At 53.0% G+C, this 15,254-nt stretch overlaps 1 protein-coding gene, 9 non-coding genes and 1 pseudogene across 10 annotated transcripts; all 11 read left to right on the forward strand.

Annotated features, from left to right (window-relative positions):
- The first annotated feature begins 332 nt into the window (after nucleotides 1-332).
- LOC126189617 (5S ribosomal RNA) lies at nucleotides 333-451 on the forward strand. The gene has a single exon (XR_007538117.1). It is a non-coding gene; the product is annotated as a 5S ribosomal RNA (ribosomal RNA).
- Nucleotides 452-1,314: 863 nt separating this feature from the next.
- On the forward strand, nucleotides 1,315-1,433 carry LOC126189610 (5S ribosomal RNA). Its single transcript, XR_007538110.1, has one exon. It is a non-coding gene; the product is annotated as a 5S ribosomal RNA (ribosomal RNA).
- Nucleotides 1,434-2,298: 865 nt separating this feature from the next.
- On the forward strand, nucleotides 2,299-2,417 carry LOC126189709 (5S ribosomal RNA). Its single transcript, XR_007538206.1, has one exon. It is a non-coding gene; the product is annotated as a 5S ribosomal RNA (ribosomal RNA).
- Nucleotides 2,418-3,270: 853 nt separating this feature from the next.
- LOC126189710 (5S ribosomal RNA) lies at nucleotides 3,271-3,389 on the forward strand. Its single transcript, XR_007538207.1, has one exon. It is a non-coding gene; the product is annotated as a 5S ribosomal RNA (ribosomal RNA).
- An 847-nt stretch (nucleotides 3,390-4,236) lies between these two features.
- LOC126189711 (5S ribosomal RNA) lies at nucleotides 4,237-4,355 on the forward strand. Its single transcript, XR_007538208.1, has one exon. It is a non-coding gene; the product is annotated as a 5S ribosomal RNA (ribosomal RNA).
- An 856-nt stretch (nucleotides 4,356-5,211) lies between these two features.
- LOC126189118 (5S ribosomal RNA) lies at nucleotides 5,212-5,330 on the forward strand. The gene has a single exon (XR_007537911.1). It is a non-coding gene; the product is annotated as a 5S ribosomal RNA (ribosomal RNA).
- Nucleotides 5,331-6,185: 855 nt separating this feature from the next.
- LOC126189712 (5S ribosomal RNA) lies at nucleotides 6,186-6,304 on the forward strand. The gene has a single exon (XR_007538209.1). It is a non-coding gene; the product is annotated as a 5S ribosomal RNA (ribosomal RNA).
- An 892-nt stretch (nucleotides 6,305-7,196) lies between these two features.
- On the forward strand, nucleotides 7,197-7,315 carry LOC126189474 (5S ribosomal RNA). Its single transcript, XR_007537979.1, has one exon. It is a non-coding gene; the product is annotated as a 5S ribosomal RNA (ribosomal RNA).
- Nucleotides 7,316-8,159: 844 nt separating this feature from the next.
- On the forward strand, nucleotides 8,160-8,278 carry LOC126189130 (5S ribosomal RNA). Its single transcript, XR_007537912.1, has one exon. It is a non-coding gene; the product is annotated as a 5S ribosomal RNA (ribosomal RNA).
- Nucleotides 8,279-9,123: 845 nt separating this feature from the next.
- Nucleotides 9,124-9,241, forward strand: LOC126189861 (5S ribosomal RNA; annotated as a pseudogene).
- An 822-nt stretch (nucleotides 9,242-10,063) lies between these two features.
- On the forward strand, nucleotides 10,064-10,996 carry LOC126188834 (uncharacterized). Its single transcript, XM_049930448.1, has one exon. It carries the CDS (start codon nucleotides 10,064-10,066, stop codon nucleotides 10,994-10,996), a length of 933 nt encoding a protein of 310 aa, XP_049786405.1.
- Nucleotides 10,997-15,254: the final 4,258 nt, after the last annotated feature.

The following is a 15,254-nucleotide window of genomic DNA, read 5'->3' on the forward strand; positions in this document are numbered from 1 at the left end:
TGGGCCCTCCAGCACGACATTGCCACACCCCGCACAGGCCCTCCGCTGAACACCAGGGACAAGGTGCGTCCTCCGCTAGTGTCGAAGGCTGCACGCGCCCAGCGAATGACAGGGGGTGCAACGAGCAGCAGTGCGTCTCACACACGCGGCGGTGCGCCCGCCAATTCGGCCGTCACTCTGCTGGGACGCCGGGCGCGCCTCCCCGCGCCGTCCTCGAGGAACTGGCGGTTGCGGAAGGAAGCGCTTTCGTCAAATGCGGCCGAAAACTAACATTTTGTGTGTTGGGAGAAAAGCCGAACGCGAATTCTGCCGTGCTCCTACATTAGATGAGCGCCAACGGCCATACCATGATGAATACACCGGTTCTCGTCCGATCACCAAAGTTAAGCATCATCGGGCCCGGCTAGTACTTGGATGGGTGACCGCCTGGAAAACCCGGGTGCTGTTGGCTCCCTTCCTGTTTTTTTTTTTTGTAATGTCGCCAGCCCAATTTTCAAACTACCTTTCTGTTGTGACAAAGATGCTTCCTTAAGCCTTTTAAACTACTGTAATGGTACGAAAATGCAGTAATTAACTCAGTTTGAGGGAGAATGTGCTAACCAAGTTTGCCAAGAAGACTTTGAAACCGACAAAACAGTACGAATCGGCAGGTGATTTCTGAAATACGTCACCGCCTATTCTTGTGTAGGAGTGTAGAGTTCCAAATTTGATTTGTAACCACGAATTTATTCCTTAGTCGTCTCGTCTCGTCTCGTCTCGTCTCGTCCCGCAGACGTTTGACGTGCTTGCGCTGTCATATGGACCACGACCCGAGCGGCAGCGAGCGGCAGTCGAGCAAAGTCGGGACAAGTCGGGACGGGGACAGGGACAGGGATAGGAATGGTGCGAATGCACTGCAAATTACGCAGACACCTAGTGTGAGGCGAGGCGAGGCGAGGCGAGGCGAGGCGAGGCGAGGCGAGGAAGCCCACATCGCTACCAGTGGGCCCTCCAGCACGACATTACCACACCCCGCACAGGCCCTCCGCTGAACACCAGGGACAAGGTGCGTCCTCCGCTAGTGTCGAAGGCTGCACGCGCCCAGCGAATGACAGGGGGTGCAACGAGCAGCAGTGCGTCTCACACACGCGGCGGTGCGCCCGCCAATTCGGCCGTCACTCTGCTGGGACGCCGGGCGCGCCTCCCCGCGCCGTCCTCGAGGAACTGGCGGTTGCGGAAGGAAGCGCTTTCGTCAAATGCGGCCGAAAACTAACATTTTGTGTGTTGGGAGAAAAGCCGAACGCGAATTCTGCCGTGCTCCTACATTAGATGAGCGCCAACGGCCATACCATGATGAATACACCGGTTCTCGTCCGATCACCGAAGTTAAGCATCATCGGGCCCGGCTAGTACTTGGATGGGTGACCGCCTGGGAAACCCGCGTGCTGTTGGCTCCCTTCCTGTTTTTTTTTTTTTTGTAATGTCGCCAGCACAATTTTCAAACTACCTTTCTGTTGTGACAAAGATGCTTCCTTAAGCCTTTTAAACTACTGTAATGGTACGAACATGCAGTAATTAACTCAGTTTGAGGGAGAATGTGCTAACCAAGTTTGCCAAGAAGACTTTGAAAACGACAAAACAGTACGAATCGGCAGGTGATTTCTGAAATACGTCACCGCCTATTCTTGTGTAGGAGTGTAGAGTTCCAAATTTGATTTGTAACCACGAATTTATTCCTTAGTCGTCTCGTCTCGTCTCGTCTCGTCTCGTCCCGCAGACGTTTGTCGTGCTTGCGCTGTCATATGGACCACGACCCGAGCGGCAGCGAGCGGCAGTCGAGTAAAGTCGGGACAAGTCGGGACGGGGACAGGGACAGGGATAGGAATGGTGCGAATGCACTGCAAATTACGCAGACACCTAGTGTGAGGCGAGGCGAGGCGAGGCTTGGCGAGGCGAGGCGAGGCGAGGAAGCCCACATCGCTACCAGTGGGCCCTCCAGCACGACATTGCCACACCCCGCACAGGCCCTCCGCTGAACACCAGGGACAAGGTGCGTCCTCCGCTAGTGTCGAAGGCTGCACGCGCCCAGCGAATGACAGGGGGTGCAACGAGCAGCAGTGCGTCTCACACACGCGGCGGTGCGCCCGCCAATTCGGCCGTCACTCTGCTGGGACGCCGGGCGCGCCTCCCCGCGCCGTCCTCGAGGAACTGGCGGTTGCGGAAGGAAGCGCTTTCGTCAAATGCGGCCGAAAACTAACATTTTGTGTGTTGGGAGAAAAGCCGAACGCGAATTCTGCCGTGCTCCTACATTAGATGAGCGCCAACGGCCATACCATGATGAATACACAGGTTCTCGTCCGATCACCGAGGTTAAGCATCATCGGGCACGGCTAGTACTTGGATGGGTGACCGCCTGGGAAACCCGGGTGCTGTTGGCTCCCTTCCTGTTTTTTTTTTTTGTCATGTCGCCAGCCCAATTTTCAAACTACCTTTCTGTTGTGACAAAGATGCTTCCTTAAGCCTTTTAAACTACTGTAATGGTACGAAAATGCAGTAATTAACTCAGTTTGAGGGAGAATGTGCTAACCAAGTTTGCCAAGAAGACTTTGAAAACGACAAAACACTACGAATCGGCAGGTGATTTCTGAAATACGTCACCGCCTATTGTTGTGTAGGAGTGTAGAGTTCCAAATTTGAATTGTAACCACGAATTTATTCCTTAGTCGTCTCGTCTCGTCTCGTCTCGTCTCGTCCCGCAGACGTTTGACGTGCTTGCGCTGTCATATGGACCACGACCCGAGCGGCAGCGAGCGCCAGTCGAGCAAAGTCGGGACAAGTCGGGACGGGGACAGGGACAGGGATAGGAATGGTGCGAATGCACTGCAAACTACGCAGACACCTGGTGTGAGAAGAGGCGAGGCGAGGCGAGGCGAGGCGAGGAAGCCCACATCGCTACCAGTGGGCCCTCCAGCACGACACTGCCACACCCCGCACAGGCCCTCCGCTGAACACCAGGGACAAGATGCGTCCTCCGCTAGTGTCGAAGGCTACACGCGCCCAGCGAATGACAGGGGGTGCAACGAGCAGCAGTGCGTCTCACACACGCGGCGGTGCGCCCGCCAATTCGGCCGTCACTCTGCTGGGACGCCGGGCGCGCCTCCCCGCGCCGTCCTCGAGGAACTGGCGGTTGCGGAAGGAAGCGCTTTCGTCAAATGCGGCCGAAAACTAACATTTTGTGTGTTGGGAGAAAAGCCGAACGCGAATTCTGCCGTGCTCCTACATTAGATGAGCGCCAACGGCCATACCATGATGAATACACAGGTTCTCGTCCGATCACCGAGGTTAAGCATCATCGGGCACGGCTAGTACTTGGATGGGTGACCGCCTGGGAAACCCGGGTGCTGTTGGCTCCCTTCCTGTTTTTTTTTTTGTCATGTCGCCAGCCCAATTTTCAAACTACCTTTCTGTTGTGACAAAGATGCTTCCTTAAGCCTTTTAAACTACTGTAATGGTACGAAAATGCAGTAATTAACTCAGTTTGAGGGAGAATGTGCTAACCAAGTTTGCCAAGAAGACTTTGAAAACGACAAAACATTACGAATCGGCAGGTGATTTCTGAAATACGTCACCGCCTATTCTTGTGTAGGAGTGTAGAGTTCCAAATTTGATTTGTAACCACGAATTTATTCCTTAGTCGTCTCGTCTCGTCTCGTCTCGTCTCGTCCCGCAGACGTTTGTCGTGCTTGCGCTGTCATATGGACCACGACCCGAGCGGCAGCGAGCGGCAGTCGAGCAAAGTCGGGACGGGGACAGGGACAGGGATAGGAATGGTGCGAATGCACTGCAAACTACGCAGACACCTAGTGTGAGGCGAGGCGAGGCGAGGCGAGGCGAGGCGAGGCGAGGAAGCCCACATCGCTACCAGTGGGCCCTCCAGCACGACATTGCCACACCCCGCACAGGCCCTCCGCTGAACACCAGGGACAAGGTGCGTCCTCCGCTAGTGTCGAAGGCTGCACGCGCCCAGCGAATGACAGGGGGTGCAACAAGCAGCAGTGCGTCTCACACACGCGGCGGTGCGCCCGCCAATTCGGCCGTCACTCTGCTGGGACGCCGGGCGCGCCTCCCCGCGCCGTCCTCGAGGAACTGGCGGTTGCGGAAGGAAGCGCTTTCGTCAAATGCGGCCGAAAACTAACATTTTGTGTGTTGGGAGAAAAGCCGAACGCGAATTCTGCCGTGCTCCTACATTAGATGAGCGCCAACGGCCATACCATGATGAATACACAGGTTCTCGTCCGATCACCGAGGTTAAGCATCATCGGGCACGGCTAGTACTTGGATGGGTGACCGCCTGGGAAACCCGGGTGCTGTTGGCTCCCTTCCTGTTTTTTTTTTTGTCATGTCGCCAGCCCAATTTTCAAACTACCTTTCTGTTGTGACAAAGATGCTTCCTTAAGCCTTTTAAACTACTGTAATGGTACGAAAATGCAGTAATTAACTCAGTTTGAGGGAGAATGTGCTAACCAAGTTTGCCAAGAAGACTTTGAAAACGACAAAACACTACGAATCGGAAGGTGATTTCTGAAATACGTCACCGCCTATTGTTGTGTAGGAGTGTAGAGTTTCCAAATTTGATTTGTAACCACGAATTTATTCCTTAGTCGTCTCGTCTCGTCTCGTCTCGTCTCGTCCCGCAGACGTTTTTGACGTGCTTGCGCTGTCATATGGACCACGACCCGAGCGGCAGCGAGCGGCAGTCGAGCAAAGTCGGGACAAGTCGGGACGGGGACAGGGACAGGGATAGGAATGGTGCGAATGCACTGCAAACTACGCAGACACCTGGTGTGAGGCGCGGCGAGGCGAGGCGAGGCGAGGCGAGGAAGCCCACATCGCTACCAGTGGGCCCTCCAGCACGACATTGCCACACCCCCGCACAGGCCCTCCGCTGAACACCAGGGACAAGGTGCGTCCTCCGCTAGTGTCGAAGGCTGCACGCGCCCAGCGAATGACAGGGGGTGCAACGAGCAGCAGTGCGTCTCACACACGCGGCGGTGCGCCCGCCAATTCGGCCGTCACTCTGCTGGAACGCCGGGCGCGCCTCCCCGCGGCGTCCTCGAGGAACTGGCGGTTGCGGAAGGAAGCGCTTTCGTCAAATGCGGCCGAAAACTAACATTTTGTGTGTTGGGAGAAAATCCGAACGCGAATTCTGCCGTGCTCCTACATTAGATGAGCGCCAACGGCCATACCATGATGAATACACCGGTTCTCGTCCGATCACCGAAGTTAAGCATCATCGGGCCCGGCTAGTACTTGGATGGGTGACCGCCTGGGAAACCCGGGTGCTGTTGGCTCCCTTCCTGTTTTTTTTTTTTTGTAATGTCGCCAGCCCAATTTTCAAACTACCTTTCTGTTTGTGACAAAGATGCTTCCTTAAGCCTTTTTAACTACTGTAATGGTACGAAAATGCAGTAATTAACTCAGTTTGAGGGAGAATGTGCTAACCAAGTTTGCCAAGAAGACTTTGAAAACGACAAAACAGTACGAATCGGCAGGTGATTTCTGAAATACGTCACCGCCTATTCTTGTGTAGGAGTGTAGAGTTCCAAATTTGATTTGTAACCACGAATTTATTCCTTAGTCGTCTCGTCTCGTCTCGTCTCGTCTCGTCCCGCAGACGTTTGTCGTGCTTGCGCTGTCATATGGACCACGACCCGAGCGGCAGCGAGCGGCAGTCGAGCAAAGTCGGGACAAGTCGGGACGGGGACAGGGACAGGGATAGGAATGGTGCAAATGCACTGCAAACTACGCAGACACCTGGTGTGAGGCGCGGCGAGGCGAGGCGAGGCGAGGCGAGGAAGCCCACATCGCTACCAGTGGGCCCTCCAGCACGACATTGCCACACCCCGCACAGGCCCTCCGCTGAACACCAGGGACAAGGTGCGTCCTCCGCTAGTGTCGAAGGCTGCACGCGCCCAGCGAATGACAGGGGGTGCAACGAGCAGCAGTGCGTCTCACACACGCGGCGGTGCGCCCGCCAATTCGGCCGTCACTCTGCTGGGACGCCGGGCGCGCCTCCCCGCGCCGTCCTCGAGGAACTGGCGGTTGCGGAAGGAAGCGCTTTCGTCAAATGCGGCCGAAAACTAACATTTTGTGTGTTGGGAGAAAAGCCGAACGCGAATTCTGCCGTGCTCCTACATTAGATGAGCGCCAACGGCCATACCATGATGAATACACAGGTTCTCGTCCGATCACCGAGGTTAAGCATCATCGGGCACGGCTAGTACTTGGATGGGTGACCGCCTGGGAAACCCGGGTGCTGTTGGCTCCCTTCCTGTTTTTTTTTTTTTTGTAATGTCGCCAGCCCAATTTTCAAACTACCTTTCTGTTGTGACAAAGATGCTTCCTTAAGCCTTTTAAACTACTGTAATGGTACGAAAATGCAGTAATTAACTCAGTTTGAGGGAGAATGTGCTAACCAAGTTTGCCAAGAAGACTTTGAAAACGACAAAACAGTACGAATCGGCAGGTGATTTCTGAAATACGTCACCGCCTATTGTTGTGTAGGAATGTAGAGTTCCAAATTTGATTTGTAACCACGAATTTATTCCTTAGTCGTCTCGTCTCGTCTCGTCTCGTCTCGTCCCGCAGACGTTTGTCGTGCTTGCGCTGTCATATGGACCACGACCCGAGCGGCAGCGAGCGGCAGTCGAGCAGACCACGACCCGAGCGGCAGCGAGCGGCAGTCGAGCAAAGTCGGGACAAGTCGGGACGGGGAAAGGGACAGGGATAGGAATGGTGCGAATGCACTGCAAACTACGCAGACACCTGGTGTGAGGCGCGGCGAGGCGAGGCGAGGCGAGGCGAGGAAGCCCACATCGCTACCAGTGGGCCCTCCAGCACGACATTGCCACACCCCGCACAGGCCCTCCGCTGAACACCAGGGACAAGGTGCGTCCTCCGCTAGTGTCGAAGGCTGCACGCGCCCAGCGAATGACAGGGGGTGCAACGAGCAGCAGTGCGTCTCACACACGCGGCGGTGCGCCCGCCAATTCGGCCGTCACTCTGCTGGGACGCCGGGCGCGCCTCCCCGCGCCGTCCTCGAGGAACTGGCGGTTGCGGAAGGAAGCGCTTTCGTCAAATGCGGCCGAAAACTATCATTTTGTGTGGTGGGAGAAAAGCCGAACGCGAATTCTGCCGTGCTCCTACATTAGATGAGCGCCAACGGCCATACCATGATGAATACACCGGTTCTCGTCCGATCACCGAAGTTAAGCATCATCGGGCCCGGCTAGTACTTGGATGGGTGACCGCCTGGGAATCCCGGGTGCTGTTGGCTCCCTTACTGTTTTTTTTTTTTTGTAATGTCGCCAGCCCAATTTTCAAACTACCTTTCTGTTGTGACAAAGATGCTTCCTTAAGCCTTTTAAACTACTGTAATGGTACGAAAATGCAGTAATTAACTCAGTTTGAGGGAGAATGTGCTAACCAAGTTTGCCAAGAAGACTTTGAAAACGACAAAACAGTACGAATCGGCAGGTGATTTCTGAAATACGTCACCGCCTATTCTTGTGTAGGAGTGTAGAGTTCCAAATTTGATTTGTAACCACGAATTTATTCCTTAGTCGTCTCGTCTCGTCTCGTCTCGTCTCGTCCCGCAGACGTTTGTCGTGCTTGCGCTGTCATATGGACCACGACCCGAGCGGCAGCGAGCGGCAGTCGAGCAAAGTCGGGACAAGTCGGGACGGGGACAGGGACAGGGATAGGAATGGTGCGAATGCACTGCAAACTACGCAGACACCTGGTGTGAGGCGCGGCGAGGCGAGGCGAGGAAGCCCACATCGCTACCAGTGGGCCCTCCAGCACGACATTGCCACACCCCGCACAGGCCCTCCGCTGAACACCAGGGACAAGGTGCGTCCTCCGCTAGTGTCGAAGGCTGCACGCGCCCAGCGAATGACAGGGGGTGCAACGAGCAGCAGTGCGTCTCACACACGCGGCGGTGCGCCCGCCAATTCGGCCGTCACTCTGCTGGGACGCCGGGCGCGCCTCCCCGCGCCGTCCTCGAGGAACTGGCGGTTGCGGAAGGAAGCGCTTTCGTCAAATGCGGCCGAAAACTAACATTTTGTGTGTTGGGAGAAAAGCCGAACGCGAATTCTGCCGTGCTCCTACATTAGATGAGCGCCAACGGCCATACCATGATGAATACACCGGTTCTCGTCCGATCACCGAAGTTAAGCATCATCGGGCCCGGCTAGTACTTGGATGGGTGACCGCCTGGGAAACCCGGGTGCTGTTGGCTCCCTTCCTGTTTTTTTTTTTTTTGTAATGTCGCCAGCCCAATTTTCAAACTACCTTTCTGTTGTGACAAAGATGCTTCCTTAAGCCTTTTAAACTACTGTAATGGTACGAAAATGCAGTAATTAACTCAGTTTGAGGGAGAATGTGCTAACCAAGTTTGCCAAGAAGACTTTGAAAACGACAAAACAGTACGAATCGGCAGGTGATTTCTGAAATACGTCACCGCCTATTGTTGTGTAGGAATGTAGAGTTCCAAATTTGATTTGTAACCACGAATTTATTCCTTAGTCGTCTCGTCTCGTCTCGTCCCGCAGACGTTTGTCGTGCTTGCGCTGTCATATGGACCACGACCCGAGCGGCAGCGAGCGGCAGTCGAGCAAAGTCGGGACAAGTCGGGACGGGGACAGGGACAGGGATAGGAATGGTGCGAATGCACTGCAAACTACGCAGACACCTGGTGTGAGGCGAGGCGAGGCGAGGCGTGGCGAGGCGAGGAAGCCCACATCGCTACCAGTGGGCCCTCCAGCACGACACTGCCACACCCCGCACAGGCCCTCCGCTGAACACCAGGGACAAGATGCGTCCTCCGCTAGTGTCGAAGGCTGCACGCGCCCAGCGAATGACAGGGGGTGCAACGAGCAGCAGTGCGTCTAACACACGCGGCGGTCCGCCCGCCAATTCGGCCGACACTCTGCTGGGACGCCGGGCGCGCCTCCCCGCGCCGTCCTCGAGGAACTGGCGGTTGCGGAAGGAAGCGCTTTCGTCAAATGCGGCCGAAAACTAACATTTTGTGTGTTGGGAGAAAAGCCGAACGCGAATTCTGCCGTGCTCCTACATTAGATGAGCGCCAACGGCCATACCATGATGAATACACCGGTTCTCGTCCGATCACCGAAGTTAAGCATCATCGGGCCCGGCTAGTACTTGGCTGGCTGCCCGCCTGGCAACACCTCGGTGCCGAGCGAGCAGTGTTTTCCTTGTGCGACTTGGCCGGCGGCGCCTCGCGTGTCGTCTGCTTACTTTGCCACGTGGCTTTCTTTCTACTGAACTGTAAGTAATGGATATTCTTTACGATGATAGTGAAGAGCGACAGAACAATGTTCAGTGTGAATTCGAACGTTCCGTCGAGAAACCCTCGGCTTTTGAGATCCATCGTTGGTTAATTGAGGATTTGTTGTTGTCTACTAATGACGTACTCGGTATTCAGTTCGATACTTTCTTAAATTCTGTGTTCTTAAAACTCAAATCTTCCGATCTGTGTGATGCTGTAGTTTCTGTTAATGACGGTGTTCGCAAATTTCGACACCTTAACGGAAATATTAGTAATGTCACTGTGTCTCACGCTGGTTTTGGTCTTCGACATATACGGATATTTAACCTTCCGTTTGAAATACGTAATGACACTATTTCTCGTCACTTGCGGCCATATGGCACTGTTTTATCTGTCGTGAAGGAGAAATGGTCGTCTGCGTATATATTTCAAGTCGAGAACGGTGTGCGCAGTGTTAAGATGGTGGTTAGGCAGCATATTCCGTCTTTTATTTTGGTAAACGGTCACCGTGCGTTTGTCACGTACAGTGGCCAGCCACAAACTTGCTCCTTTTGTAATGGTGTTGGCCATTATAGGCAGGATTGTCCGAAGCGAAAACGGCCTGTTCAGCTACCGCTTGAGGCCGATTTGCGAGGAGTTAGTTTTGCTTCCGTCGCCGCAACGGTCTTGGGTTCCGCCCCCCCCGCGCCCGCGCGGCGTGCGGCAGATGTTAATCTTGCTGCCGCCGCGGAAGCGATGGATGTGTCTGCTGATCATAGTGTCTCTGCTGTTGCGACTACCGGCCAGGACTCTTTGTCCACGGTTTCGGAAAACGTGCCTGCTGTTGTTCAACCGGTTGTGGGTGCTGTTGTGTCGGAGACAGTCTCTGACTCCGTGCCGCAGTCGGTAACCGATGTTGTTTCGCGCCCTAATTCGGACTCTGTTGCCCCCACTGTGTCGCAGGCGGAGCCCTCTCCTTCTGTACCTGCACCCGTCGTTGCACTTTCTGACGTTTCTGAGCCTCTTCCTGTTGCGGAATCGAGCGATGTTTTTGTGGAACCAAAACCGCAGCGGGATGAAGCTCGTTCTCGCAGTTCCAGTAGGCAACGCTTCCGCAGTGCCAGTAGCTCCCCTTCCTACGACAGAGGTTTAGCGCGAGGTGACCGTAGTCCGTCCCCAGTAGGGCGCCCCCCCGCCTCTTCTTGGGCGTCGCAACGCCGCGCCGGGCGGCGCGACCTCGACGTGGAGCTACGGCCGCCTCAGGCTGCCGGCTCCGGGCGTCAGCCGCCGCGCAAACAACAACAACAGCAGCAGCGTGCCTCCTCTCGCCACGCACAGTCAGCTGATCTGAGTGTTGCAGCGCAGCAACGTGACGTTGCTGTTCGCCATCTACGGACTGTGTTAAGTCAACCCGCCTCTGTAGATGTGCCTGTTTTAGCGCCAGACACGGTTTCGGCTGTGACTGCGGCATCTCTGTCGACTAAACGGAAGGCAGAGGATGTACACCGTCGTCGCGCTGGTCCTTCTATTCACGACCGCGTGTCGGTGCCTTCTTCCGACGTGGAGATGTCCGTTAAGGATTCTGTGTCGGTCGCTTCTGGCGTGACGGCTACTGCCACCCTGCCGCCCCTCTCCCCCTTCGAGCCTTCGGAGTGGGCGAAGGATGTTGTGGAGGGTGGGGAGACGTAGTGTGTGTCCTGTGTGCCCCCTCCCCTGTCGCGCACCTGCACCTCCCGTGTTTTATGTGTGTTTTACTTTTGTGTGTGTCTTTTAATTGTGTGAGTCTATGACTTACGATTTTAGCCAGTGGAATGTTGTCACCATTAATCTTAACAAATTGAGTCACCCGTGTAAGATACTGGCTTTTAAGAACTTTTTACGTGATCACCACTGCCATGTTGTGTTTTTACAAGAGGTGACGCGTGATGCCCTTGTCTTTTTACACGATTTTAGTGACTTTACTGTTATTGACAATGTTTTACCGGATCACAGTACAGGAACTGCCATTTTAGTACGTTCTGACCTCGCTATTTCAAATGTTGCTATTTTACCTAATGGTCGTGCCGTTAGTTGCACTATACTGGGCGTTGTATTTGTTAACGTCTATGCTCCGTCTGGGAACGATAAGCCGGCGAGGGCTGTTTTTTATGGGCAGGAATTGTGTGCGCTGTTACACCGGAATGTGGATGCTTTAGTTGTAGGCGGCGATTTTAATTGCGTTTTAGATGTTGTTGATCAGGTGCCTCGTCCTAACATTTGTCGCGAGCTCGGCGACTTGGTTTGCAGTTTTCAGCTCGTTGATACGTGGCGTGTTTTAAACCCTGATGTTACGCATTTTACTCATTTTTATCCCACGGGGCACAGCCGCCTGGACAGAATTTACGTTTCTGCCCCGCTTTCTGCCCGTATTTGCCGCACGGAAATGTTTCCCGTGCTGTTTTCTGATCATTCCGGTTACCTTTGTCAGCTTTTATTGCCTAGATTTTGTGTTCCCAGGCGAAAGAATTTGTGGAAATTTAATTGTGCATTATTGAACGACGACCATTTTGTGACGTGTTTTACCAATCTGTGGCAGAAATTGCTCGGGTCCAAGCGAGGTGACTGTAGTGTGCTGGAGTGGTGGGTCGGGGAGGCCAAGCCGGTGATCAGGCGGTTTTTAATGGATTTTAGCCGCGAGGCGGCTCGGTGGCGTCGCGCTACCGCCCGCTTCCATCAGGCGTGTTTACAAGACCTCGCGCTGCGCGTGACGTCACAGCCTGCCTTGCTGCCCGCTTTTAAGCAGTTCCAGCGTAAGCTTCTCGCTGATTTGCGTGCTGTTAGTGGCGGTGTCGTCGTCCGCAGCCAGCCTGCGGGGGTTGTGGATGGCGAACCATTGTCGCTTTATCATCTGCATAGGGAACGCAGGCGGCGCGCCCGTCTGCACATCGGTACCTGGAAACAGTGCGACGGTAGACGGACTACTGTCCAGTCCGACATTGAGCGGGATGTTTTTACTCATTTTAGTTCCCTTTTCCGTGCGCTGGATGTTGATTGTAATGCGTTGCGGGATTTTTTACACGTCATACCTCATGTTTTAACTCGTACGGATAGGACGCTTTTAAATGCTGCTTATGTACCTGACGACCTGTACGATGCTATCCGACGAAGCCCTAAAAGTAAATCGCCTGGTCCCGACGGCATTCCTGCTGAATTTTATCTGAAATTTTATGATCTTTTTCGTGATGTTTTTGTGGCTCTTTTAAATGAAATACGGGATGGTGCTGTTATCCCTGCTGCGTTTGAGGAGGGGGTAGTGAAATTGGTTCCCAAATCGACTGCGACGCCCTGCATTGACGCTGTTCGGCCGATCACTTTACTGAACGCCGATTTTAAGATTGTAACGCGATGCGTGGCTCAACGCCTTAAAGTTGTTTTACCGTCGGTCCTCAGTGATAGTCAATCATGTGCGGTGCAGGGTCGAAACATTTTTGATGCCGTCCTCGCCTATCGCGACTGTATCGGTTTTGTTAAAAGTGCGAGACTGCCGACAGCTGCCATCTTCTTAATTGATTTCAAAAATGCTTTCGATCGCATTAGCCATGTGTACCTCCGCCAGGTTCTTGTGCGGATGGGCTTCGGTTTTAAGTTTACGACTGTGGTAAAGCATCTTTTACAGAATGCGACGTCACGTGTTAGTGTCAATGGCCACTTGACGCCAGCTTTCCGTGTTGGGCGCTCGGTGCGGCAGGGGTGTCCCCTTTCAATGGCCCTTTTTTCTGTAGCTTTAGATCCGTTGCTGCGAATTATCGGCCGCGACTGCCGCGGCATTCAGATAGGGACGCACCGACTCATTTGCAAGGCATACGCCGACGATCTTGGTGTTTTTCTTGGCCATTCTGATGACGTTGACACTTTATATGGCGCACTGCAACGCTTTGAAAAAGCCACAGGTGCCGTTGTCAACCCAGCTAAGACTGTTTGTTTGCCTCTTACACCCCGCGCACGGTCCATACAGCGGAGCTGGTTCTGTGTCCGCGAACAGCACAAAGTCCTGGGCGTGCTGTTTTCTTCTCATCCACAACGGATGGAAGCGCTCAATTGGCGGTCCACGCTGCATAAGGTGCGCGCCGTTGCCAAGATCTATGCGGCTCGCACGTTGGCGCTTCGTGACAAGGTGGCCTTGATCAATACTAACATTCTGGCCAGGGTGTGGTACCTCGCGCAGGTCCTTCCACTGCCTCGGCAGTTGGAACGTGCCCTCAAGCAGGCGGTGTATTGGTTTTTATGGCGAGGTGACATTTTTAAAGTCTCGTATGACACCTGTACTCTCAGCCCGACAGATGGTGGTTTGGGTTTAGTAGATCTTCGCGCGAAGTGCTCTGCTCTCCTTTGGAAACGGACCACCGTTGTTATGGAGAGGGCCCCGAACGGAACCACTGCGGCGGTCTTTAGTATGTATCGTCCTCTATCAGTGGAGGCGCCGGTGAATGTCTCGCACATTCCCTATTTTCTTAATTATGTGCGTCGTTACTATATGGACAACAGCTACCTCGCGCTATGTGACGTTCCCAGCCTTCGAGTCTGCGACGTCGTTTCTGCTTTCCGTGGATCACCTGTGCGTTGTAAGTGGGAGTATCGGCTACCGTGGTATAATTGGGTCACGGTATGGAAAAATCTTGCCAGCCGTGTTCTTCCTCCCTCTGTGCACGCCGTGTGGTACAAGGTTGTGCATCGTACCTTCCCAACGAATGCGAAGCTCCATTCTATCAACCTCATCTCGTCTGGAGCTTGCGAACTGTGTGATGCGGAAGATACTCTTGAACACCGTTTCGTGTGTGGACATTTTTGCAGTGTTTGGGATGCCGCCAGAGATATGATTCGCCTCATCAATCGAGTGGATACGCGTTCAGTCTTGCCGACCGATGCTTTAATTCCTCAATGCGTCGCCTACCCGAATACTAAGAAGAATGCTACGGTGTGGCTCCTGGGTCATACCGTTTTTGCGATGTTTAACCTGAAACTAACTACTGAATTGGACTTTCTCACCTATTTATGGACTCAGCATGAACAAACTGAAGCTTTGCCTGGCTATCGTGCTACTTTTGCAAATTTTTTGAAGGTTGCACTTGCTCATGCCTTTTCCCGGATGTCGGTGGATGCTTAACATGTTTATGACGATTTGGTATACTATTCTATTTTGACCGCTCAAGCTGTGTTTTTCAAGGAACGAACATTTATGGAAATACGTGTACTCGGAGGAACTCTTTTTTTTTTCTTATTTGTGTATTTTTTTATTTCCGGTACAGTTTACCTTTTTCTTGTTTCTGATTTTTATGCTGTGGACATCGGCACTTTTATTTAAGAGCACTGGTTTTCTCCTGTAGGTCTCCCATGTGGCGGCAGTGATATTTTTAATTTTTCACTAGTGTTACCACGCAGTGCCTTTCATTTTTTTGTTTTTTTTTTTTTTTTTTTCCTTTTCGATTCACTTGTCCACCTGATGGACTTTACCCCTCAGTTTTACTGGTGTGGAACTTTCCCGGTAATAGTGACACTAAGGACGTGGTTTTTTTCTACTGGATTTTGTTTCCCTGGCGGAGTCATTGTATCCATGCAGAAGATTGTTGGCTTATGGTTTTTTTTTTTTTTTTTTTTTGCTCTTGCCGCTTTTTCCCGACGGACGTCGACCGTTTTAAGGACACCAACGGGGGATACTGATTTTTTCGTCCGTTCGTCGTGGGACATGGAGTCAACAGCACCTTTATAGCTCATGAAGCTCGCCAATAGAAGGCATTTTGTGGAGAGCGACACGGCCGGGCTATAAGGGGAGATGGGAGGCCCGTTAGAATGAAAAAAAAAAAAAAAAAAACAAAAAAAAAAAAAAAAAAAAAAAAAAGAAAAAAAAAAAATAAAAAAAAATGAAAATAAAAAAAAAAAAAAAAAGGTGCTGTTGGCTCTATCTAATTTT

The sequence above is a fragment of the Schistocerca cancellata genome, chromosome 5 (assembly GCF_023864275.1).
Source record: "Schistocerca cancellata isolate TAMUIC-IGC-003103 chromosome 5, iqSchCanc2.1, whole genome shotgun sequence".
Taxonomy (NCBI): Eukaryota; Metazoa; Arthropoda; class Insecta; order Orthoptera; family Acrididae; genus Schistocerca; species Schistocerca cancellata.